This window comes from Hemicordylus capensis, chromosome 8 (genome assembly GCF_027244095.1).
Source record: "Hemicordylus capensis ecotype Gifberg chromosome 8, rHemCap1.1.pri, whole genome shotgun sequence".
In the NCBI taxonomy this organism is placed as follows: Eukaryota; Metazoa; Chordata; class Lepidosauria; order Squamata; family Cordylidae; genus Hemicordylus; species Hemicordylus capensis.
Genome location: NC_069664.1, coordinates 23,099,532 through 23,126,875, shown reverse-complemented (window position 1 = coordinate 23,126,875; position 27,344 = coordinate 23,099,532). Strand labels below are relative to the sequence as shown.

The 27,344-nt window shown below is 43.7% G+C and overlaps 1 protein-coding gene across 8 annotated transcripts in view; it reads left to right on the top strand.

Moving 5' to 3' along the window:
- The window catches only part of APLP2 (amyloid beta precursor like protein 2), a 75,473-nt gene that overhangs the window by 10,437 nt on the left and 37,692 nt on the right, over positions 1-27,344 (top strand). For all 8 annotated transcript variants that reach the window (XM_053269352.1, XM_053269354.1, XM_053269351.1 and 5 more), the window contains exons 2-3: positions 24,391-24,564; positions 26,493-26,622. In XM_053269352.1, the coding sequence (XP_053125327.1) occupies positions 24,391-24,564; positions 26,493-26,622 (304 nt within the window). The remainder of the gene's footprint in view (positions 1-24,390; positions 24,565-26,492; positions 26,623-27,344) is intronic.

The window sequence follows — 27,344 nt, the reverse complement described above, 5'->3', positions numbered from 1 at the left end:
AGTGGGATATAAATGTTGTAATAATAATAATGATGATGATGATGATGGATTTCATAACACTGCTGATAATAGCAGTCACAATCCAAATTGCTTTTGGGAAGAATGCCCCCCCCCATTTTTTATTTTACATCAAATAGAGGATGGAATGTAAAAATCTGGTATATGTATTATGACAAAAGATAAAATTCCACTTAGTTAAAATGGATGACTAATCCAAAATATTCTGACAATGTTCTAGAAAAATTGTACTAATGTGCATGGTTATGGTGAAGTGATTCTGAAAGACCAATGAAGTTTTGCTCTGTTGTTTGTTAAATGTGAGTTGTTCCAGTATCTGGCAGCTGATACCAGCTGTCATGAATAATTGCTATCAGATGTATGTGGGAAGTGAATAGATCTGTGGTCATGGCTTTTTGTCAATATTGTTGTGTATTTCTTTATATTGTATACTGTTTTGTAGTTTGCGCTACAAAAAATAAAACCAGTTTAAAATAAAGAGGTGGCCTCAAACTTGGATTCTCAGAAGTTGTTGAACTGCAAGTCCATCTTCCCCAATAGCCTTTGGCTATTGTGGAGGGGGATGATGGAAGTTGTAGTTCAACAACATCTGAGAATCCAAGTTTGAGAAGTAAGTAATTATTAGCTTAGAAAACTCAGTGTTTTAATTTTGCTTTGCTGTCCACAAGCTACAAATAGATCAGATTTACTTCACTGTAGACCACATAGCAATATAGACAACCAGTTGCATCTCAGTTTAATGGGATCAAAGCCATCTAAATAAACATAATCCCAAACCATTCTATAATTGCAGGGAGCAATTAAAATATTATATATGAGGTGGACCAGTAGCATGAAATGGGGTGGGTACAAGGAAGAACCATCTTGATGGGAGCATGTTAGTAGTATTCCGTAAATACTAAGGCAACAGCAACTAAAAACATGACTTCAAAACTGATATTTTGAGCATAATGGATGTAGCTGTAGCTCAGTGGTGGAGCATCTGGTTTGTATGGAGAAGGCCCCAGGTTCAGCAACATCTCCATGTAGGACTGGGAAAGGCCCCTGCCTGAAACCTTGGAGAGCTCATTGTGGGCCAGTGGTTCCCAACTAGGGTTCCTCCAGATGTTGCTGAACTGCAACTCCTATCATCCCACAATACAATTTATTGTGGCTGGGGGTGATAGCAATAGCAATAGCAATAGCACTTATATTTATATACCGCTCTATAGCTGGAAGCTCTCTAAGCGGTTTACAATGATTTAGGATATTGCCCCCCAACATTCTGGGTACTCATTTTACCGACCTCGGAAGGATGGAAGGCTGAGTCAACCTTGAGCCCCTGGTCAGGATCGAACTTGTAACCTTCTGGTTACAGGGCGGCAGTTTTACCACTGCGCCACCAGGGGCTCATGGGAGTTGTAGTTCAGGGGATGGGAGTTGTAGTTCAGCAACATCTGGAAGAACCCTGGTTGGGAACCACTGCTGTAGGCAATAATCAGCTAGATGGGCCAGTGGTCTGACTCGGTATAAGGCATCTTCCTGTGCTCCTGTTTTGTGAAATAAATGCCAAACAGTCTTGTGCCAAGAGAATGATTAAAGATTTCTGTTTCGTATGCTCTTCCTCCCTTCTGGCCCCTTTTCAAAGAGGCAGCTATTACATACAATTTGTGGATAATTCTTGTGATGCAGTTTAGTTCAGGTGTACACCAGTGTTCCTTCTAAGAGGATTGACTACAACTCCCAGCATCCCCCACTGCAATAGCCTTTGCTTGAGGATTATTGGAGTTGTAGTCAACAACATCTGGGAATCCCTCTTAGAGGGAACACTGGTGTACACAACTGTGCTATTGGTTATTTTTTAATTATTATTTTGACTCTGCATATGCACTGTGTGCTGCTTTATTTGTGGGATCCAAAAATGACTGGAGGAAAGCAATTGGGCATATTTTGCCACAGTTTACCGTATTTTGTCCTAGATGTAGCACTAGGGCTTTGCTTGAAAATATTGGCATTTGACCTTGATTGGACCATTCTGCAGTACTTGGCTGCATCTCATTTGGTTCTACTCCTAGCTGTTAATCAGCATTCAAATATTAACACCTAATACTTGAATTAGTTGTCACTAAGGTTATGAATTCTGATTTGTTAAATTTGGGGACACTGGGAAGACATGTGAAGTAGTGTTATCTCCTGGGCAGCTGTAATCAGGCTCCTAAATATTATTCTGCTGAAATTAATTTGGCACATCTGGCTACTGGTAACACAGTAATTGGGCATAATTGTGGTTGAGCACAGAGCTAAAATGGACTTTAGACCACACGTTTTGTGGTTGACTGGAATACACGTGGGTTTCTTTAGTTTCCCTTGTCTAGACTAACCAAATCACATGCTTATCCCCATCCCTGGATTTTGAACTGGAAATCAGTCCATTGTTCAGTAGTACACTGTTTTTATCCTCTGGCTCTGGAAAAGAAATCATTAAAATTATTCATCATTTTCCTAGCCATGGGCTGAAAGCGACCTAGAGTTCATCAGTACTGTAATGGATTTGCCCTCCAGATCAGCTTATCATTGATGGGATAAATATGTGGAGTCAGCACATTGGGTGGTGTCTTTTTCTCTTTTTAAAATGGTAAAGAATTGCTATTTTTCTGTTTCATTCTTTAAAAGCTCTATACAATTAATTGTGTTGGGAGGGAGGCAATGATTCCCTCTTTCAGAAAAAGACACAAGAATGTCAACTTGTAAGTCTATAGCAGTTACCTCGTTGTTTATTTTCTGACTTGCAGAGGCCCATGGATTGAGAACACGATTGCACATGACAGTGTCCTCTTATGGCTTTCCTACCAGCATGTGGAATTAATGGTCCCTGGGTAGCTGAGAGTAAGCTCATGTTCATAGATCATGTGTGTATTCAGGCAACTGCTTAAAGGAACCAAATAGATGGGAGTGCCTTGTTAGTCAGGTGGCTGAGATAAATTTGGAGAGCCCTCGTCCATCCTTTCCCTGGATTGGTAAAATCTGAGCCCCAGCCTCTTTATAATTGTCCATCACTCAGTTCAGTGACTTAAGCGTAACAACTTTCAAGCATCCTGAGGTAGCTAATGGTTTATTTTGCCTAACTGCATAGACTACAGTAGGATTATAGCAGTGATAATGGAACTGCAGTCCAGATGGGGCAAAAGATCTTTAAGAAAATTCCCGGCGATTTCATTACGTAATGCTGTGTCTGTCCACTTGTACCAGGAAGTAGCAGTGTAGAGGCTAAAAGATGGCTTAAAAGCTTTTTTCCCTCCTGTTTGTTTTTGTTATTAACCAATGCCACAATCTAGTGGAAAGAATTAAAGAGATCTCAAAGAAGAGATGTGCATTTAGAGTGTAAAAAACCCAAAACAAATTGCTTAGAGCAGATTTACACTGCAATTACTTTGTAATGATGACAAGAGTGCTTGCTTAAGACATTTAGACTAATGTTTTTCATGGCCAAGCAAAACTAGTTAAGCTGGTGAGGATAGGATCCCCTTTGCCAAGTGCCATAAATTACTTCTTAATTTTTATAATACCATTAAGCAGCTTTTAAAAAACAAAGATCTATGCCCTTTGGAGAAGCTATCCATTCAAGCTTCAGAATGTTGTCTAGTCCCAATATGGCAGTATGCATGCCTGGTTATTAAACTAGGCCAGCATACCTACAAATAATGTCATTCGGAAAGTTAAAGATTAACATCTTTAATCAAGCAGCTGGTCTATTGCAGGTATTGATCTGTGTTGAAGTAAGCTTGTCGCTTCCATAGTCGTCATTTCCTCCCGCATATGCAGGAGAAAGTACTGAATTCACCATGGAACTCTGTGTGTGTGTACATACACTTTAAAAAAAGAGTTCCTAATTGCAGAGAGAAGCTTGAAAAATGTGGGCTGTCTGAGGCATCAGAAGGACTTTTAAAATGGGACTTGACAAATCCCAGGTACCAGGGAGCCTTGGTGCATAGATCCCTGATAACTGAGCAAAGAGGCACCTTTTAAAAGTGGCGAATGTCTTTATTGAGCAGAGGGAGAGCAACTGGCTCTATCCACCCCCAGCACAGCATCCCTCCAGTGGCTGTTGCTTGTGTCTGCGTTATGTTTCTTTTTAACATTGTGAGCCCTTCGGAGACAGGGAGAGATTCTGTTTGTTTATATCTTTGTAAACCACTTTGGGAAGTTATATAAATAGTCGTGTTTGTATATTCAGAGGCAGAGTTATTGAATAAATTCTTCCAGGCAACCCTGTTTCTGTTCAAAGTATATTGCTTATAAATGGGGTAAAGAGATACGCATTTATCCTCCTCCCGTCTGTCACTGAGTCCAATAATTTGGTCCAGAGTCCTGTGGTTGTCTTGGGTAGAATATTGTGGTAGTGAGCATGAATTGTCCCCTTTGCTAAGGAGAGTCCACCTTGGTTTGCATTTCAATGGGCAACTAACATGTGACCACTGAGCTTTTCCCTTTAGGGGATGGGGCCCTTGGTTCAATTCCTGGCATCTCCAGATAGGGCTGAGAAAGACTCCTGCCTGAATCCTTGGAGAGCCACTGCCAGACAGTGCAGACAATACTGAGCTAGATGGACCAATGGACTGACTTGGTACAAGGCGGCTTTCTATGTTACTGAAGCCGAACACCAAACCCACCAAATCAATTAACACAAATCAGAATAAGATGTAACAACACTGCCAACCAGTACTCAGTCCAGCTCCTCCTAGCAGACTTAGTTGCAGGTAATTCTATAATATTCTAACACAAATTTCCAGTTTTCTGAAACCCACAACTTCATCTTCAGACTTATGTTCTTTTCAGGCCATTTTCCTGTAAGCTATGAAGGATGTGCTCCTCGGCGATCCTTCCCTCTTCCTCAAGCAAAGATTTGTGACCTCCGGTTCCAGCACAGAGGGGAGGAAACGCTCAGTGTAGTGGAGACACTATTTGTATAACTCCTTAACTGGTAGCATACATGATTACCCAAGGGTATATAATCCCACCCGGAACAATGAACATAAACGCAAACATCTCATCGATGTCATGCCTGGTACTGGCTTCCTTGTTAAGTCACATCTAACATTACGTTAGGAGGGAAGGCAGGATAAACATATTCTATACAGTGGAAGAAACAATTATATATACATTTATAAATTGAGACATATTGACAGCCTTTATCAACAATGAAACTGCTTTTGTGCTAATGCCCTGAGCTACAAGGCAGCATTAGTAATCAACGATGCAGCACTTATACAAGATGGTGACCACCTAGAAAAGCAACTTCATCCAAATGGTAGGGGAAAAAATCAAGGGCCATTTTGACTGCCCTCATATTAGAGCTTGACAAGTGCCGGGTCAAAAGCAGAATTTACAGAGTTGATTTTGCCCTGGAGTAGTTACAGAATCAACAAAATGAAGCAGCAACTCTTGATTTAATCTCAAATGATTCTCGGGAAGGAATTTGAGGGATCCATTCCCTGACAACACAGACCACAGAATTGTTAGGTAGGCAGAAACAAGGTACAGTCAGAAGGATCATTCCTTTGGGCAGTGTAGAGAATATTTAGAAAGACCATAGTAAAGATCTGGTGAATATCACAAACTAAGCAAGCACAAATAGGACTAAAAGGAAGACTGGAACATAGGAAGCTGCCTTATACTGAATCAGACCATTGGTCTATCTAGCTCAGTATTGTCTTCACAGACTGGCAGCGGCTTCTCCAAGGTTGCAGGCAGGAATCTCTCTCAGCCCTATCTTGGAGAAGCCAGGGAGAGAACTTGGAACCTTCTGCTCTTCCCAGAGCGGCCCCATCCCCTAAGGGGAATATCTTACAGTGCTCACAAATCTCTCCCATTCAAATGCCACCAGGGCGTACTCTGCTTAGCTAAGGTGACAAGTCATGCTTGCTACCACAAGACTAGCTCTCCTCTTGTGAATTGCAGACTGCTGGACTGCAGTTGGAACAAAAGAGTTCTCTTTACTCCATTTCAACTCAAGAATGTGAAATCATGGCAACTCAAACTATTCCATACCAAGGGCTGGTGTCAACACTAAGTGTGCCTGAGGTCTACTTTTAAGAAGATTCAGAACACAATCCAGGCATGCCCATACATTTGCTAGGGTCATCTCCAAGTTTCACAGCAACAGATATACTTGCATCCCAATTAAGGCTTTACTCTTGCTCTGAATTAACTACTCAAACTGCCAGCTCTACGATTCAATATTTGCCAGCACAAACCAGAAGCTCCAGTATCAGTAAAAATGCATTAAACCCACCCAGCCCCTTTAATATTCCTTAATCACACAGTGAGGGAGATCATCCCTTTTCAAGTATGGCATGTTTATTTTAACTTGAATACATGGGTCAGGAAGCACCAGCTGCTTTCTGACCCGTGCATGCCTGAAAAAATACAAGTGCCACATTTCACAAGAAACAGGGCATACATTTTTCCTACCCAGCAATTATCTCTGTGTAAGGAGTTTATCATGTATGAAGCAGCCCAAATAGCAGCTTTTAGTGGTGTGCTCTCAACCAGGGCACACAAATTTATCTAGATTTGCTAGACTTACTTGTGCTGTACTCTGAATTTTTCATTCTGATTTCGAGATTTAGGTTTATTTGAAATAAAATTAAAAATGACCTGGGATTCAAGGGACAGAAGGCAATGCAAGGAAAGGTGAAGAACATGGAAAGCAAGTTCAATTTGACCATAAGGGCAGAAGCACATTATTATTATTCTTTATCATTATTAATTCAATTTCTATACCTGGCCTGAAAGGAACATAAGTTCGAAGATGGTCACAAGTTGTGGGTTTCAGAAAACTGGAAACACAGTCTGGTAGGAGGAGCTGGACTGAGTACTGGTTGCCAGTGTTGTTATATCTTATTCTGATTTGTGTTAATTGATTTGGTGGGTTTGGTGTTCGGCTTCAGTAACATAGAAAGCTGCCTTGTACCGCCTTGGTCTGACTCAGTATATGGCAGCTTCTTACATTCCTGTGTCAGTCCATTGGTCCATCTAGCTCAGTATTGTCTGCACTGTCTGGCAGTGGCTCTCCAAGGATTCAGGCAGGAGTCTTTCTCAGCCCTATCTGGAGATGCCAGGAATTGAACCAAGGGCCCCATCCCCTAAAGGGAAAAGCTCAGTGGTCACATGTTAGTCTCCCATTGAAATGCAAACCAAGGTGAACTCTCCTTAGCAAAGGGGACAATTCATGCTCACTACCACAATATTCTACCCAAGACAACCACAGGACTCTGTGGTAGCCAGGAGTCGACACCGACTCGATGGCACACTTTACCTTAACCACAATGTTCCATGTCAAGGCCTAGGTTGCTTTGAAGTCCCATCACACCATTTTGATAACCATGGCATGAGTTAATTGTGTGTCTCATGTTCAAGTGTGTGTCTAGATAATACTGAGGAGGCGTTAGTCGAAAGATGAATTCCATGGCGGATGTGTTGGAACACATTCCAACATGGGTGTGTTGTGTCAGCTTCTGGGTACTGAATGAGGATGTTGAAGTTTCTGGTCTGACTGGCTCTCAGGAGAATCTCAGTTATGGAAATCCCGAGAGATTACCCATTGCTAAGAACCAGGAGTGCCTGAGACATCTGTTGGCTCAGACATGCATATAGCAATCCAAGCCATGCTAACGTCTTTCCTTGCATTAACTTATATTGCAAGTGATGTAATTAGAATAAGCTGTAGTTGGGTCTGGAGAGGAGAGCTGGTCTTGTGGTAGCAAGCATCCCTTGTCCCCTTAGCTAAGCAGGGTCTGCCCTGGTTGAATATGAATGGGAGACTAGAAGTGTGAGTACTGTAAGATTTTCTCCTCAGGGGATGGAGCTGCTATGGGAAGAGCAGAAGGTTCCAAGTTCCCTCCCTGGTATCTCCAAAATAGTTGAGAGAGATTCCTGCCTGTAGCCTTGGAGAAGCCACTGCCAGTCTGTGTAGACAATACTGAGCTAGATGGACTTATGGTCTGACTCAGTATATGGCAGCTTCTTACATTCCTATGTTAGGTTGCCCACCATTGGAAAGAAATGTGGTTCAGAAGCCTGGGTTATCCAGGAATCTCAAGATTGCTCGCTGTGCTTGCCTGCTTTGGAGAAATGCTTATAAAAAGAGTTGCCAGGGACTTGACTTCACATTTTATTATGTCACGGTGGGGATGGGGGTGGGTGGGTGGTCAGACTTTTCCCCAAACAAGTGCATAACTCCAAGACGAAGGCAACCTCTTGTTTCCTTCTTGGATCAGATGCCTGTAATTCCTGTGGGAAAGCAGTAATTTGTCATCGTATAAGGCAGACTAATTACATAGGTTAGAGGGACGAGGAGGGGTGAGTACTAATCGGGTTGGAGCAATTACCATGACCTTGGGCGGCTCTCTTGATTTTGTGCTTAAGCTTATTCAACCAGTAAAACTGGCCCCTCTTTCTCCATTCGTATGTGCTTCAAGATCTTAAGGTCAGTAGTACTTTTCCAAACTAGGAGGCCTCCAGCTACAAAGTAGAAAGCTTTGGTAGTACTACGTGTTTATGAGGAGCTATCCATTAGTCCTAGGCTATGTAAGCTGGCTGTTCTCAACTGGATATCTGGAACTAGTACTTGTAATTCTTGTTGATTGCTTGGTACTACCGCCTTCCTTGGATATACACCAAAATATTGAAGAATTCAGCCTTTATTACTGGCATCTAAACATTACAACATTAAGTAGGCAAAAACAACAGTATTATGGCATGTTAAATGCTAACAGAATTATTATGGCAAGCTTTCATGGACTAGAACATACTTCATCAGAATCATGTAGTATGTTCCTCTTTTTAGCAGGTCCACTCACACATAATAGGTGGTATAAAGGAAGGTGTAAATAATTGGGCCCACAGAACTATAGATGTAAGGTGTCAGGAGGAAGTAAAACTTGTGTTAGCAGTGTACTGCATATCAGCAGCAACACACTTTATAATGAGTAAAAAGACTAGATGCTCACACTGTCCATTGTCATAAATTATTGTAAATGGAAGAAAAATGTAGTTGTAGTCTTCATGAAATCAAATTCTCAAATATAAAAATCGCTGCAAGTTGATGAGCTTCTCCCGAACTCTATGTTCATGGCTGCAAGATAAGTACTGTACAGAGGAAAAGCTTTGAAGATTAAACAGTAGTGCTATGCAAGGTGTTAATTTTGGAACTAATTGCCCTTGTGAAAGATCTGATTGCCTCTTAACGTATTATCCGGTATCTGCAAATTTAGGCTTAGCTCTTTAGCCAGCCATTATTTGTGGATGCCACCTGAGGTGACCAGGCTCCGCTCACTCTAAAGAGTTAACTGGAAGTGAACCCTTGTCTTGACTGACAGGCTGGTGCACTCCAGGGCTCAACCAATCAGCACATCAGGTGGGTGGGACATAGAGAGCTGTTACCAGGAAGAAGGCAGTTCTTTGTTAGAAGAAGCTAGGCTGGAGGTGCACAGGAGGACATGTGGCTGTGGAGATTGGTTGCAGGAGAACAACCCGGCAGATCCTTGAAGGACAGGAGGGCAGGAAGCTTGAATTCTCATCAAGAGTTTGGTGAGTTCAAGGCAAGGAGGCAGGGCTTTGGGAAGTTTAGCATAAGGAACACTTTGTTTAGTCACACTGGGCGTTAGGAATGTTATATTGCTTTGTGTGTGAGTGCTTTTTATATCCCTGATCTAGTATTGTTTACCTGCAATGTAATTAAAAGAAGAAACACCTAGCATATTCTCAAAACTTCTAGGGCGTTGCAACAGCCTCTATAAACATTCAAGCATGCATTAAGACAACCTATTTTTGTGAACCTATTAAGTATTCTTAACTGTATCTAAAAGCTGAAAAAGCCTCCAATTGAAGCAGTATGTAGTAATTGAATAAAACTGTTTTTTAGTTCTTTTCTTTTGACAAGCCTCTCCGAGTTGGTTTTTAACTCAGGAAAGGGGCCCCCAAAGGGGGATTACTCTGGTACAAACATTTCCTCAAACATTCAGCAGCTATCAGTTTTCTCACGTGTAGGTTTGCATGTGAAAGGTTTTTGTACTTGTGCAAGAGCCAAATTAAGAGTTTTTTTCCTGGGTTATCCCACCCAAGCCCAGAGAGTTCCTGTAGACAAAAGGGGTGGTGGCGGCAGTATTTTGAACCTACTGATAATACAGAATAGTTTTAGGAGAAGCCTAGCCAGATAGCTCAGCAGGGATGATTCAGCATTTCTTTGCCTCACGTGAGCTTCCTCTGAGACAAAGGCTTTAATTCCACCAACCCCTTCTTTGCCCAGATCCTAGCCAGAGGGCTTGGGAGAGAAGCCTGTCTTCTGTTGTTGACACATATGGAGATGGTGAGAGAGTGAGAGCCCTCTCCTATTGCTCAAAGGATTCCTTCTGTTTCTCACCTTCTCAGAAATGGCAGTGGAAATGAAACCTCTGGCGAGGAAACCTGTGTGGTGCTGGATGTCCTGCTCACCAAAGAGCTGATGGCATTTAGTTGTTTTTTTTTACACATTTGTATACCACCCAAAACTTGCATCTACCTGTGCTGGTCTGTGACTGTAATAAAGATTGAATTGAAAACTTGCATCTCGCCCCTGTTGAGCTGGCTTGTGGATTTGTGGATACCTGCATATTATGATTGGCTGGTGGCAACCAGTGTCCTCGGTAACAGGGAATCCCAGATGTTGTGGACTACAACTCGCATAATCCCCAGCCAAAGGCTGTTGCAGCTGGAAATTATGGGAGTTGTAGTCAGCAGCATCTGGATTCCCTGTTACAGGGTGGCAACAGACTGTCTTGGTCCTGATGTTGGCAATGAAAAACGTGGCTATTTTTCATAGCTCTTGCTATAGAGATTGGTAAGGGGAAAGGAGCAAGCCAAAGGGCAACTATGCTGAGATGCACCATTTAAATCCAGCTGCAAGCTCCGGTTGGTATTATCATCGCACACCAGGTCTGATTGTGGACAATAACTCTTCCTCTCTTGGCCCCTCGCCCATGTATATTATTGTAACTATCAGCAATTTTTTTAAAAAAATAAAGCAATAAAGCTAGAGTGAGCTGCTGGTCTGTAGATCTATTGCTTGCTGCGTCAGGCATTAATTAGTCTTCCTGAGTTCAAGCCACCAAGCTGCTGAATAAAGGCAGGAAGAGCAGCTAGGAAAAAAATAACAAAGCATGGGGGGGAAAAACAAAACCCTGAAGCAAGAATGCAAAATACTTTCCACATCAACAATAACTCTCCCCGCCCCGCCCCCCCCCCCCACAAAACACCACCCTCTAAACTCTGTGGGGGGTTGAAGCAGTCTAGGTCTAGCAACATAGGAAGCTGCCATATGCCGAGTCAAACCATTGGTCCATTTCGCTCAGTGTTGTCTGTACCAGGGCTGCATGATTTTAGTCTTCCAGCTGTTGGATTACAGATCTGATCATCCCCAGCCACGGTGGCCAGTATTCAGAGATGATGGGAGTTGTAGTCAGTGTTCCCTGTAACACAGAATCCCAGGTGTTGTGGACTACAGCTCCCAGCATCCCCAGCCAACGGCTATCACATCTGGGGCTGCTGGGAGGTGGAATCGACAACTTCTGGACTTTCCCTTTATGGGGAGTGTTGGTTGTGGTCCAACAGCTGGAGAGCTGAAGTTGTGTTGACCCTGGTCTACAGTGAACAGACCTGCACAAAACTCTCTCCCCAAAGGTTTCGAGCAGGAGTTTCTCCCAGCCCTTTGGGGAGATGCTGCCAGGGATTGAGCCTGGGACCTTCTGCATGCAAAGCAGATGCTCTCCCATGGAGCTCTGGCTCTGCCCCCCTATCCCACTTAGTCTGTTCTTAAATGGTATGCTTCTGGAGACACTTCAGAGGTGACATAAAGCCATAAGTCCACTTGTTATAGGGGCACATTTTCTTTGAAATTGCCTGAATGCACTTAAAAGAGCTCTCTCTAGGAGGAGAGCTGGCCTTGTGGTAGAAAGCATGAATTGTCCCCTTTGCTAAGCAGGGTCTGCCCTGGTTTGCATTTGAATGGGAGACTACATGTGTGGGCACCGTAAGATATTCCCCTTGGGGGATGGAGCCACTCTGGGAAGAGCAGAAGGTTCCAAGTTCCCTCTCTGGCATTTCCAAGATAGGGTTGAGAGAGATTCCTGCCTGCAGCCTTGGAAAAGCTGCTGCTAGTCTGTGCAGACAGTACTGAGCTAGATGGACTTGGTATATGGCAGCTTCCTGTGTTCCTAAGAGTGCAGTTGTAGAGCTTTCTCTCCCCCACAAGGTCAGGGGAGGGCCTCTGCCTTGCACCCCACCCCATTTATCTTTTACTGCTTCAGGAGGTAGTGGAGAAGAGGGTCTGTGAGCCTAAGGCCAGCAGCTCTTAACCTTGGTGAAGAAATCATGCATATGCAGATGGTGCTGTGCTAGATAAAAGGGTTAATCTTTCCAAGTGCCTGCTGCCTGTAGAGAGCAGAGAAACTTGAGGACTCCAGCCACAGCAAAATAATAGGTCTGTCGCTGAAATGTATGCAGATGTTGAGACGCTTTAATTGACTACCATGAGATAGAACAAAATGCTAGCTAGCTACAAAGCTATGGATATGACATGTGCAGATAATTTGCCAGTGAACGAAGTCACTCTTTACAGCCAGGGTGAAAGAAGATCAGTATTTCAGAGGAACTGCTGGCACCCTCAGTTCATGGGAATTGGAATGAACTTGATAGGTTATTTTGACTTTGTGAGGGTTCTGGATTGGGTGTTCCGTAGTGCAAGGCTGGGACAGAAAATGTATGGGTTTCTCTGCATTAAAAACTCCTTAGAGCATCTTAATGCAGTGCACCATGTGCTATAAAGTCTGGCTCATGCTGTGTTTAGTTTGTACCCTTGCCTGTCTTCAGTATTGCTTCATAGATCTAGGCTCTGGATGAATAATTCAGGAGAAAGAGCAGTGATGAATTCTGTTACCTACAGCTTAAATGAAGGTAGATCACAAAAGCTGGCTAGTCAGCATTTGTGACACAGTTGTTATAGTTGAAACTGTAGGAACCTGTATTGGCTGCTACACTTAATCTATATAAGGGACTCGGCATTGTCATTCAGCTCCTGTGTGCTGAGCCTTTCTGGTTGGTCTAAATGTGAAGAAACATATGTTTGAGCTTGCCTGTAAGGTGGGTGGATTAAGTTAGTCCCCTGATCGTTGAGTAAAGAGGTACCTTTTCAAAAGTGGCGATTCTCTTTATTTAGCAGGGGGAGAACAACTGGCCCTGTCCTCAGATTGCCATGTCCACCAGAATTTAGGGTAGCCCCTGGATTTTGACTCCTCCACCCAGCTGCTAAATTCCACCCATATTTACCTGGATTTCAAATGTGCTGCCCGGATTACCTAGAATTTACTCTGGATCTAATCACATGGGAGGGCAGAGAAGGAGGGGGAAGTATACAAATCTGTTAAATAAATAAATAAATAAATAAATAAATGCAAATTTGCATAATATGCAGATTAGGCCACCTGTATTTGGGAATCGTGAATATGGCTACCCTACCCTATCCAGGACAGCATTCTTCCAGTGGCTGTTGCTTTTTTAGATTGTGAGCCCTTTGGGGACAAGGATCCATCTTCATTGATTGATCGATCGATTGCTATCCATGTAAACCGCGGAACTCTTGTTGAAAAGCGGTATATAAATATTCATCATCAGCTGCAGTGCATGCTTTGAGCTGGTGGTGATTCGGAAAGGTTTGTTTTCATCAAAGGTTTGTTTTCATGTTGAAACAATTTCATCATTTCAGCTTTTTATTGTTCTCATAATCTGTAGAACAATTCTGAAAGGAAATGGTTGTTTTTCCTTTTTCCTTTTTGCCACTTAGCATATACACTGCTTCCCAATCATAGTAGTAACTTGTGGGCCCAGGCACAGAGCATCTGCCCCTCTTGTTGGGCCCAGCTGTCCCCCGTCCCCCGGTATGCCGCCACTGTTTCACCCCGGGGGCCCCAGCCAGGCCATCGTTGTCCTCAGGGCAGTGGGGCTTCACCCGCCGCTCGTCCTCCTCTCGCCCTCCTCAGGGCGGTGTGGCTTTGCCTAGCACCCCAGCCACCTCCTGGCGCGGGCTGCCCCAACTGGTTCCTGGCGTGTGCTCCTCCCTTGCACGTATCGCTCCCTCTGGGCCCACCATTGGTCACTGCTGCAGTGGGGGCGGAACTTGCCACATCCCCACGCATCCCCTCTCCTCTACAGGAATTAATTATATAGATGCCTAGTTGTGCATTTTGCTTCTTTGAGGACACTTGTGATTGTGCAGCGTACCTTGGAGATCCTTCTGTAGCCATTGGTTGTTGACCTGTACCACATGACTACCACACTGGAGTGCAATAACTTAACCTGCCTCATAAAAATGTTTACCAGGCATCTCCCCAATTTAGTGTCTCTGCGTGGGCAGACTTTCTCTCCCACCCTCCAACCTGCTGTTGCTTAGTGACGTAGTTGTGGTGTTGGGCCAAATCTATGTTTTTCAAACGCCTGGCTTCCTGTTGCCAAATAGTCCTCTGTATAAACTTAGTTTTAATAGCCTGAATTCCTTGCTTAGTACAAGCAGTTTTACCTCTGGTTAGCTTACACTTACAAGTGTTTGGTTATGCTGTATGCTTCAGTCTTTGCTATTGGTTCTCTCTTCCAATTAGTTCATGCTGCAGTGACAGGATGAGACGCTGTATGTTTGCTTGGACAAATCCTCCTTGGCATCTCATGGGTAAACCTGAATCCAAGTTCTGTTTGAAGTGCATGAAGTAGAGCAACAATATGTTGTGTTTTGGGGGGCTCATTATTACTGTCTCAGGTAAAAACTCATTCATCCTGGAATTGTCCTCTGCTAAGCCACCTCACGGCACAGCGGGGAAATGACTTGCCTAGTGAGCAAGAGGTTGCTGGTTCGAATCCCTGCTGGTATGTTACCCAGAATATGGGGAATATCTATATCGGGTAGCAGCGATATAGGAAGGTGCTGAAAGGCATCATCTCACACTGTGCAGGAGGAAGCAATGGTATACCCCTCCTGTATTCTACCAAAGACAACCACATGGCTCTGTGGTCGCCAGGAATGGACACCGACTCAACAGCACAACTTTACTTTTACCTCTTAACTCAGCAAAGAGGCATCTTTTTAAAGTGATTCTCTTTATTGAGTAAGGGAGAGAAACTGGCCCTAGACACCCTCAGCACACATCCTTACAGTGGCTGTTGCTGGTGTCTGACTTATGCTTCTTTTTTAGATTGTGAGCCTTTTGGGAATAGGGAGCCATTTTATTTCTATCTCTGTAAGAAATAAAAGTTCCACTTTGGGACCTTTTTGTTAAAAAGCGGCATATAAATATTTGTCGTATTCGAATACTGTATTCAAAGGAATCCCATGATTCTCTCTACTTAGGTTTTGATTTTATGCTGTCTGGGGTCTGCTGACAAGCACAATCAGAAGCAGAGATCATTAACATGATTGCAGCACCAGAGCAACAAAACAACACAGTAAGCCCTAGCCTCAACGTTTGTCTTTGGGAACTTGGGAGACATTGTTTTGCTCATTCTTTAAAGGCTGGTGTAACAGGATCCCTGTCCCAAACTGCGAACTGAAGATTTCTGAATTGAGGCGGTAGCTGACATCCTGACTAAATTACATTGAGGAAGTTGTATTGAAAGAAGTTGGATGCCATCTGTTCTTTTCAAACATGTTTTCAGTGCAGAGGAAGCTTGCTCTTCAGTGGACTTATAACAGAGAATGCCATGCTCCACATTAGGAATGTAGGAAGTTGCCTTATACCATGTTTGTTCATTGGCCCATCTATCTTAGTATTATCCACAATATAATTTATTGTGGCTGGGGATGATGGTGGTTGAAGTTCAGAGAGAAGAACTTGTGGTCTTGTGGCAGCAAGCATGACTTGTCCCCTTAGCTAAGCAGGGTCTGCCCTGGTTGCAGATGAATGGAAGACTAGAAATGTGAGCACCGCAAGATATTCCCCTTAAGGGATGGGGCCACTCTGGGAAGAGCAGAAGGTTCCATGTTCCCTCCCTGGCAGCATCTCCAAGAGAGGGCTGAGAGAGATTCCTGCCTGCAACCTTGGAGAAGCCGCTGCCAGTCTGTGAAGACAATACTGAGCTAGATGGACCTGTGGTCTCACACAGTATATGGCAGCTGCCTTTGTAACATCTGGAGTACCACAGGTTGATAACCCCTGGTCTGCACTGACGGACTCTCCAAGGTTTCAGGTAGGCGTCTCTCCCAGCCCTATCCAGAGATGCTGCCAGGGAGTGAACCTAGCACTTCTTGCAAGTAACCAGATGCTCTATCACTGAGCTACCATCCCCTTAGGCAGGCCTGCTCAACTTAGGCCCCCCATCTGTTTTTGTCTACAGCTCCCATAATCCCTAGCTACAGTGGCCAGTAGCCAGGGATTATGGGAATTGTCGGCCAACATCCTCAGGAGGCCAAAGTGGAGCAGCTCAGCCCTAAGGGGAATATCTTACAGCAAACAGAGCTCACATGTAGTAACCCAGCCAAATGCAAACCAAGGAATACTCTATCTAGCAGATGGGGCATTCATGCTTGCTACTGCAAGACAGGCTCTCTGCCCCAAGTTGCAATATATTTTCTGGGGATTTTAAAAAACAGACCCAGACCCTAAGATGTTCTAGTGGGGAAAGTAGACTTGCCCAGGTTTGTAGGCGTTCCATACCTTTCTTCCTTCTATGTCATAGTAAAACACAATTACTTGCTGAATCCGAATAACCAATACTGTGTAGCTGCTACCAAATGGCTTGTTGCTATGAAATGTGGCTATGTTGTTGGCAAGATTTCTGTGCAAACTGTGTACCTGTAGCTCAGCATAGGAAAATAATGCCCCTGAAAGGTTGAAGGAAATGGCCTATTCGTAGAACTGACCAACCAGTAAGAGGTTTGGAAAATGTTTCCGAACACCAACACTCTGATTGTTGCTGCAGGCTGGACAATGACCAAATTGTGCTGCAGTATGCAAAACCAGTGAATGGAAAAGGAAAAGGCCAAGCTGAATTAAACTTCCTTATTCTTAGCTTGGTCTTACATTTAATTTAATGCTTAGTTGATAGATAGATTAGTGCATGGTTGCAAAGATGAAACTTCAGTAGATTTCTTGCCTCATAGGGCACTTGTGACCAGTTCAAAGAGCCTTTTTAGCCCTGGAGTAAAGGAACAATAGCCACCTAATGTTACAGCATAGAAATAACATGCCTAGCGAGCAAGAGGTTGCCAGTTCGAATTCCCACTGGTATGTTTCCCAGACTACGGGAAACACCTATATCAGTTAAGATGCTGAAAGGCATCATCTCATACAGCGTGGGAGATGGCAGTGGTAAATCCAAAGAAAACCACATGGCTCTGTGGTCGCCAGGAGTCGATACCGACTCGACGGCACAACTTTACCTTTAAAGGAGCACTGCTCACGTAAGCATCTGTAAGATATATAGATCAGTGGTTTAGCATTTGCTTGCATGCAGGAGATGACAAGTCCAACTCCCTGAAAACATGGAGAGCTGCTTCCAGTCAGTGTGATAAGATGCTATAGACTCACTCTAAGAGAAGTAAGAAGAAAGAAGAATGTGACTTAAGCAGTCCTGAATTAGACCTCCTTCCATAAGAACTGGAATTAACAAGCGATATAAGTGTGTCTGCAAGTGACAGTGAAATTGAAAAGTGCCTTCATTGAATGCTAAACTGTTGGATCAGATGAATGGACAACAGTGGAATATCATGCACAGTTTAGACATGCTAAATTGGTATGTTAGACTTTTAAAAAGTCTATGGATAACTTAACAATGTAAGGGGAAGTATATGCTATTAAGCTGTCATTTCTTCAAACATTTACCTGTATTCCAATACAAATACCTTTCCAAGTAAAACTTTGTGTCGACCACATATTAAGTGCATTTCTTGGACTAAATTTATTCTTCTAATCAGTTTAGACTTTTCAGACTCCTGGCTGTCTAAAAAGTTTCTGAGAGTTGTACAACATGCAATGTTAATACAGTATACATTTTTGCTTTTGTGTAGCAAACATAAGTCAACAGTCTATGTTGGCCACTGAAAAGGTTGCAATTCAGACATTGCAAGAAAGTTGTCTTATGATTCATAGATGAAGAGGCCTTGAGAGCAAAGATGTAGTTACTAAGTGAATGCTGTTAGCAAGGTCCCTAAGGCGGGACACAAAAAGGACCAACTCCCGCTCTGAGGTATGCACGCTTGCCCAAAGTACTCAGTTGGTTGCAGCATGAAATGCTATAAATGTTGGTGTGGTTGCTATAGAAATGTGAGCCTGGAATCAAATGAGACTCTGCTGGCCCAGCCATAGAGACACAGTAGACCACCACCTGGGGAGTGAAAAATTCAGGACACCTGCCTTGGCTATGCAAATATCTTGGAGCGTGCCACTGCCTGCATTTTTGGAGGCAACACACAGAGAGTGTAGCAGCTCTTTGGCTGGGTTGATATGCCCTGCATTCCAGGGGACAATATCAAGAGCCTTTTCATCTCTGCTGGCTGCCTGGGGCATATATAGGACTCTAAAGGGGAAGAATTAAAGACGCGCGATAGCAGAAATGAAAATAAGAACATAGTATCAAGGCCAACTCTTTGTTTCAAGTCTACTCAGTAGAAAATAAAACAGGAGTGGCGGTTTCACTTGGGGCAACACAAAAAGCTGTGGACTAGGAATCTGTGCAAGCGCTGTTCGTTTCAGTAGGGTTTGTTCTGCGGAAGAGCCATTGAAGTGGACAGTTACTATGGATCGACATTTAATGGATAATGCCAAGAACTTCTAAAGAGAGATCATGGAGGCCATTGGTGGGGAAGCGGGGGCGGGGGGGTACATTGCTTAAATGTGATGTGTCATTTGCAGGAGAAGCTGAAATCTGCTGTTAGTTAATTAAAGGGATGTTCTTCAGTTTGCAGTTGAAATCCTTGATTTCTGAAGCAGGCAGTTGAAGTGATTTCTGGGTCTCCTCCTAGCTCCAGATTTGCGGGTGGGAGAGATAGTGCCTTGCATTGTAGTAGCTTTGCTCACACAACCTGGCTTGTTCCTCTCCATCTTCGAAGTGAATGCTGAAACAAGGATGAATCCAAGGGATACTGGGCGCTCTCTCTCAAATTATTTTCTGTTCCATCTTTTGTGCTCTCATCCACTGGACTGGATCTTTACAGCAGAGTGTCAGACAAGACAGTCATGATATATTGTGGTCCTGTAGCTTGAATTAATGAATTGAAAAGGCTTCTGTTGTTTAAAGAAGCCTCATTCACTCCCCCCTCCACCCCAGAACAGGATCCAGAAGCCAATGCAGCCAGGGCTGGAGGCGTCTCCTCCAGCCTCCCAGGAGCCAGGCTAGCCCCTTCACTTCCTTGCAGGCCAGGAAGTGGGCTGGGTGAGACCATGTGGGCAGGAGTGGAGCACCTGGTCATTTCCCCTGCAGATTGCAGCTGGCCTGGTGCTCACTGCTCTCTCCACCCCAGTCTTTCCTGCCACATGGTCTTCTTGAGCAGGAAGAGAAAACTAGCCTGGAAAGCAGACGGGAAGGCTTGCGCTAAGCCAGAAAGGCAGTCTTTTCTAAGAGGAATGGCCCATTTCTGAACAAGTTTGAAAACTTCAAACGAACTTGATTAACAATTACTTTTAGCTCTGTGAGTAATTGATGTATTTAAATACTGTTTTTATGTGTTTTAATGGTTAAATTCTTGTTTTGTTTTCTGCTGTAAACCACCTAGAGACTTTGGTAGTGGACAGCATACAAATTAATTAAATACATGTATTGCAAAATTCTCACTCACCTAGCAATGTTCTTTGTCATCCCTTTTAACAGTAAAGTGTGCCATTTAGTCGGTGTTGACTCCTGGTGACCACAGAACTCTGGGGTTGTCTTTGGTAGAATACAGGAGGGGTTTACCATTACCACCTCCCATACAGTATAAGATGACGCCTTTCAGCATCTTCCTATATCGTTGCTGTCTGATATAGGTGTTTCCCATAAACATACCAGTGGGGATTTGAACCAGCAACCTCTGGCTTGGTAGTCAAGCCATTTCCCCTTTGGGTCCCCCAAACTAGATGTTCTAGAGTGCTGGAAAAAGAACAAGAGATTGTCCCCAGTATTGCTTGGAGATGCAGCAACAAGGCAGGGATTAAAGCGGCAATCCTGTGCACTCTGTCTAGGGCATAAGCCTCATTGACCATAGTAGAACTCACTTCTTAGTCCGCTTGCCCTGAATGCGGGGGGCAGGGGGCTGGAGCCGAGACTACCACACATTTGGCTTGGCTACCAACCAATACTTTTTGGACTGACTTCAGAGTGTTTGTGCAAGGGACGGCTCTCCAACAAGCACTAAAGGTACTTGTTGAGTGGCACGCCATTCTGGTTTCATTTTTGTAGCATTCGGCATGTGAATTTGGATTATTAGAATAAGAACAAATGCTTAGAACAGTCTAACTGGCAAATCCTGTGTTCCCTGCTGGCTGGGCCCTGGCCGGTAATGCAGGACAGGAATCTTGCCTAACCCTCAGGAAGGAAGGAATCTTTATGACAGTCATCGATCAGACAGAAATATATCACAATAAGTAATAACCAACAGCAATCATGATTTTTACCTGTACTTCCTTACAGAACACAGTTCAGAAGATAATATATAATACAGCTGACACTTATGAATTTACCAATTGCTTCGTTACACAACTTGCGATGTAACTAAATTTTGCCACCATGACAGAAACCTTAATATTACTGTCGGACAAGAGAAGAGAGACACAAAAGGCCGATGGCCTAACCTAACCCTCAGGAATTCTGCAATGCAGCTCACCAGTCTGCTGGTCTTTCTTTAGGTAACTAAAACATCTTGAGGATGAGTGGCAAAGTTAGCTTCTTCACTTGGGAATAAGAATCTTGGTCACTATGGCAACTGCTCTCCAGTGATATGCAAACTATTTGAACAATCTGAGGAGGAACGCTACCTTTCCCTCAGTGTCTGTGGCGATAAGCTGAGGAGATGGCAAAAATAAACACTTCAGCATTAATGTTTAAGCACAATATCAGCTTGACTTGAAGAAGTGTGTTTGAACAAGCTTTATGTTGGTTCAGATATATATATATCTCCCATTCTCTGTTTCTTGCCGTTTGCATTTGTTGGTACCTCCAGAGAAAGAAAACTGTGTTGGCCCAGAACTGGCTCTCCAGAGGAAGCCTTATAAATCCTTCCAATGTTAGAGCAAAGTCCAGGACTATTTTTGCACAATACAGCATGCAAGAGCACCAAGGTTAACATTCCAGACACGCCCTGTCTTCTGTTTCTGCTGGCACGGATTGCCGTTCTACCCTCTCTTTTTGAAACATTTCATTTGCTTGCTAACATGGTTTTTCAAACTACAGGCATTTTGCTTTTATTCTCCCTTGATATTTGAGTAGCTCTAGGTTGCTCAAGGCCTGAATACCAAAACATTGGGTAGAAAGGCATGCTTCAGCTTCAAAGTCGGCAAACCCTGCTCCATGTTTCTTTAGAGAGTACTTTAGTTAGTTGTAAGCTTTTCCCTTCTAGTAGAGAAAATGCACAGTGGTATAGAGCAGTGGTGGGCAACTTTGACTGACCAGCTGCTGAACTACAAATACCATCATTCTAAGCCACAATGAATTGTCACTGGAGATTATGGGAGTTGTAGTTCAACAGCCGGAGAACCAAGGTATAAACTAGGGAGCTCTTTCACACAGGGCTTTTAGTTTTCATCTCCTCTGGAATGGAGGGTGTGTGTTCAATTATATAAATTGATTGAGCTGACCCTGAAGAAGTCTCTTGACTCAAAATGCACTGGGCTTCAAATGGATTCTTGTGCACTTTTTATTTTTTTGAAGTTTATTAATTTCATTTCTAGTACCTTTTCCCTTTAGGGGGGAAAAAGCATGTCTGTTTACCCTGAAATTTTAAGGCAAGGAGATTTCTAGTGTTGAGGAAAATATTTACGTAACTTAAACAAGGAGTTGGGACTTCCTGGGTGGAATCTGTCTGAGAAAACAAAGCAGTTAATCACCAACCCTGTATCTGGATCAGCACGATACCAGTGTCTGACTCATGTTAGCTGGAGTATACAAGCTTCTACCTGTGTTATACATCCCAGAGGCCAAAGCTAATAAGATTTGTATGCAGGTAGTGGTTCTGCATTGTGCCCCAGCCAGCCAAGGATCATTAGCACCAAAAAAGTCATCCTGAGTTTAAATCTTTCAAGAACTGCCGAGCAACCATGACTAGATACGTGATTAAACCACACATCACAGTGTATATTAAGCTTAGCAGTGTACTGTGCTGGTATACAATAGTATCCTTTTTATTGAGAAATCATATTAGAGTTGAATCGATGGCCATGTTGCTGATAGCTGAATTCTGAATCACCTCTGTGTTGCTTGTTGGAGGCAATCAGGGTTTTCTCAGGTCGGATTATTTCACTTTCTCAATTGCTGTTTGCGAAGCTCAAAGGGAGCCTAAAATCGCCGTAGAGGTCGAAAATAGCGAACGGTAATGCTGAAGATTCTATTTCATCATCTACAATTATAAACCGCACGTTGACCTTATTTTGGGAACAGCAGCCCTGCTGCTGGGTACCTCCCTAGCTCTGCAATTCCATATCTTCTGGCAGTGATGGTGAACCATTTTAGCATCTTCACTGATCAACTCCTCCTTCACAGGGGAGTTGAGGCTTGTCTTAAATTAGTGTGGCCAGCTTGTTCCTATGTATTCTGAAGTTGGGCCAGTTCATGTGCTCATCCTCTTAATGAGCAAATGTATTTGAGCCTTTTCCTCTCTGTTCTGGGACGCTGGGGAATTGAGCAAACTCCCTTCTGTCAGCAGCCACAACTAGCCAAAATAACTGGATAGACCTGAAGGACCAGCTTCTCTTGCCCTTGGCTCCACAGAGGATGGAAGCAGTAGCAGTCCTGGGTCTTGCTTAAAGCTCTGGCACATCACTGCATCTGGTAGCCGCCATCTTTGCCTTGCTATGCCTAGAATCCTTAGCGCCGAGAAGGCTAGATTCAAGCTGCTTTTATAGTTGATCAGTTGAGTTGATCTCTTGAATTCTTTATAAGTGCTTTTCCAGGGGTGGTTTTTTTTTGGGGGGGGGCGGTTAATCAATCAATTCATCTGACAGCAGTTAGCCAGTCTAGTGCTAGTATTGGCTTAATAGATCAGTTTAAATGTTGTTACAGTTGAGTGCTGCAAGAGCTACATGGGAATCTGTACCAATATGCAGGGCTGTTTCTCACAACTGCCAGCTGGGTGGGAGCTGCATCCAACCAGTCTTCCTGCCCTGTGTTCACTCCCAAGAAATGGTTGTGTGTTAGCAAAAATCGAGGTGGGGGAGGGGGAAATGATGGTGTACTTGCTGCGATTGGGGTGGAATTGTGAGGGGCGGGCTTTTCCTCAACCCTCGATAGAGTTCTGGGTACACTATGTGATTAGCTGTCACGACTGGCATACTGGGTACACGACTGGCCATCATCACCCTACCCTGATTGTGACCAGCACATGATCACTTCCCCTTCTGGCTTGATTTTTGCTGACACATGACCATTTCTGGTTGGATGTGCCTCCTACCCAGTGGTCCATCATGAGAACAAGTTTCTAGTTTCCATTGCTTTTCTCTTTTGTAACTGGAGAGCTGGATGGTGTTTGGGAGGCCTAGTTGAATTTCATGCAAGTAATTGCTGTATATGGGCTTTGGGTGACGTAAGACCTGGCTTATTCTGCATAAGGATTCTGAAGTAAGTCCTTCCAGATCAGTGTTCCCTGTCACAGGGATTCCCAGATGTTGATGACTGCAACTCCTATCATACCCAACTGCAATGGCCTTTGGATGAGAATTATGGGAGTTGTAGTCAACAACATCTGGGAATCCCTGTGACAGGGAACATTGTTCCAGATCAAAATGTGGTCCTAACTTCTAGGCCAGCAGTGGGCCAACTCAGTCCTCCAGCTGTTGTTGAACTACAACTTGCATCATCCCAAGTTTTTTCTCTTTTACTTTTGGCTGGGGATTGTGGGAGTTGTAGTTCAACAGCTGGAGGTCCAAATTTGCCTACCCCTGTTCTAGGCACTAGTTACATTGGATTTTAAAGCAATGATATGGAGGGAAGAGGGCTTTCAGGATCCTAAGGGCTCACCATATTTATGGTGCCAAGGGGGAGATAAAGGATTCTTCATGAAACACAAAGTTCCTTTTTTCAGTAGCAGATTCTGGCACTTGGTGCTGCTCTTACGTTCCTTTTACAGTTTTAATTCTGAAATCCAGTTAATGCCAGTTGCTTGTGTTTAAAATGAGATTCTCCTTTCTCTAGGCCCTTGCCGCCAATGCTGGCACGGGGTTTGCTGTAGCCGAGCCCCAGGTTGCCATGTTCTGCGGAAAGCTGAACATGCACGTGAACATCCAGACCGGGAAATGGGAGCCTGATCCTTCTGGGACCAAGAGCTGCTTTGGGAGGAAAGAGGAGATCCTGCAATACTGTCAGGAGGTAAGTGATCACTCTCTGTAGCTAGTTTTAAACAGCATTAGATGCTGATGAATCATAACTTCATTCCCAACTGCAATGCAGTCCTCAGACTTGTTCTCCAGGAGTGTTTCTCTCTTGAAGCTAAGAAGAACTACTGCTGTGGACTTAGTATGAAAGCCCACAAGCTTAGATCTGCCTTGCAGATTGTGTTTTTCTTTTAAACTTTGCTTCTTCTTTTTTTAAAGTAGTAGTTTAGTGCATTGCTAAAGTGCATGAGCCTCAGTTATAATATGATGTTTTGACTGGTCTTTTCTTCTGGCAAGAGCCATCTTCATGAAGAGCTACTCTGATATCTTTTTGGGATGACTTGTGCATCTAAATTGGCCAAGGAGTTTGCTATGCCTACTTTCCTGGAGTGAGTAATCACAGAGCCCCACCCCATCACCCCAGTCACGGCCAGCTAGGGCAGCAAAATATATGATGGGCCCATTGTGCCAACCATGCAGACAGGAGGGGGGAGAAGAGAGACAGACAGGCTGGGGAGCTGCCACCATCTCCAGCTCCTTGTCCCAACTGAAGTGCCCCCCCTCCCCCAAATGCCACCCCAGAGCTGCCAGGGACCATCTTGGTCTGAGGGGAGGAGAGAGGATGTGAGACTAAGAAGGCCCATGTCAAAATGTGAAGTTTTTGTGAACTTCTTTGGGAGGTTCGCCTGGAAAGTGGTGTATAAATGCAAACACACACACACACACACACACACACACACACACACTTATATAAACACTACCAATTCCTGCCAAGTGGCTGATGCAGCGACAGAGCATCAGCCAACATTTCAGCTTTGGCGTGATGCTGTCATTTGGGCAGTTGGAGCAGGAAGGTCTGGACGTATTTGTAAATAACTCACTTACCCTTGTGCTTAGGAAGGAGCTGGCAGTGATGACTTGGTGGAAATCTCTCTCCTTCAGCCCATGTACAGAATCTTACCTTTCTGCAAACATCCAAGTCTTGAGGCCTTTTCAGATCCAGAATCTACTGCCTTCAATATTTATTAATATCTAAAGTTCTCACTTGCTCATCAACACAGGAGACAAACATGTTTATGATTATAGTCCAAATGAATGAATGAATATTTATTTTGGTCATCGACCAGAATAAGCATAGACCAAGCCTGCTCAACTTGGGCCCCCCAGCTGCTTTAGGACTACAAATCCCATAATCCCTAGCTACAGTGGCCAATAGCCAGAGATTATGGGAGCTGCAGGCTAACATTTGCAGGAGGGCTGAAGTTGAGCAGGCCTGTCATACATCATACAAGTTTCCAGCCACATAGTTACACTCCAGTTTAGATAGAATACATACCAAAACTACTTGACCTATGACCATGCGCTCAGTCTAAGCAAAACCTACTTCAATACATAACACTCCCACGCATGCAATTCACGATTCTGACAAAGCAAGAATCTTCTGATACACTTCACTTGCCATTGAGCAACATTTAAAACTATTATTATAGTCCACTCCTGAACAGTGTTGGATTTTATGTTTAAATATCTATCTTGGGAGAATCGAGCGCCATGGCTCAGCTCTAGTGCCAAGCAAAGACCGATCCTTGGAGGGCCTTCTCAAACCATAGCTTGCCAGTTTGGACGTAATGGCAAAATATGGTTTCCACAAAAGGAGAACTTTCTAATGAAAGTGGAGCATGCAGGGGAGAGAGGAAGTGCACAGGCTGAGAGAGCTGTTCATGGGCTGCCAGATCACGATTGGGTGTTATATGTGAATCAACCCATTGTTAGTCTATTCTGGGGCTGCACAACCTTGGTCCCTGATAGCCTTTTTACACATTTTGTGCCACGTGTGGAGTTGTCTTTGCTTTCATAAGATCCTGTTGCTGCTTTTTTTCCTTTCAATATGGCAAGAATATACTTCTTTACTTCCAAAAACAGATCTATCCGGAGCTTCAGATAACAAACGTGGTCGATGCCAACCAACCAGTCAGCATTGAAAACTGGTGTAAAAAGGGCAAGAAGCAGTGCAAAGGCCATACCCACATTGTCGTCCCCTTTAAGTGTCTGGGTAAGTACTTCAGGCTGCCTGCCGGGCAGCCTTTTGCTTAGTTACTGCTGTGTTCTCTTCCCTTACTGGTGCGTTGCATTTGAGATCTCTTTTCCTGGGGATGGGCCTACTGGCAGTGTTGGTGCAAACTGATGCTGGCACAAGTGTTTCTGTAAGTGACACTTGTACAGAAATGTTATGTTATGTCAGCGTCAATTGGCATAAATACCGATGTAGCAGTTACATTGGCATAATAGCTTGCTATATTGGCAACTGGCATAAAGAAATACCCATGTAGCAGTTATATACAATGTCTTCTTATTTTGAATAGGGGTGGCATTAGCCAGGTGTGAGTGAGTGAGTATGTGTGTGTAAATAACTGTTACCTGTGCTGAGTCTCTGGCATGGAGTGAGCTAGATATAGAAATGGATTTTATGTTTAACAGCTATCTCAAGAAGGGCCAATCTGTATGGTGGACTCTTAAAATCTTCTACTGAAAGTCTTCTCTTCTACGTCTTGCCTATGAATACTTCCTTGGGAAAGGCTCTCTTGCCTTGGAGTTGGACTTTGTGTTGGATGTTTACAGTGCCGACCTTGGCAAGGCGTTTTTGACTCACTCTATTTATATCTTGATTATTTTGAATGGGCTCTGCCCTTGACAGTAGAGGAACCTAAAGATGACATTAGGGGTGGCATTCCTAATTCAAGGGACATTAGATGTTTACATAACATCTCAACCCTA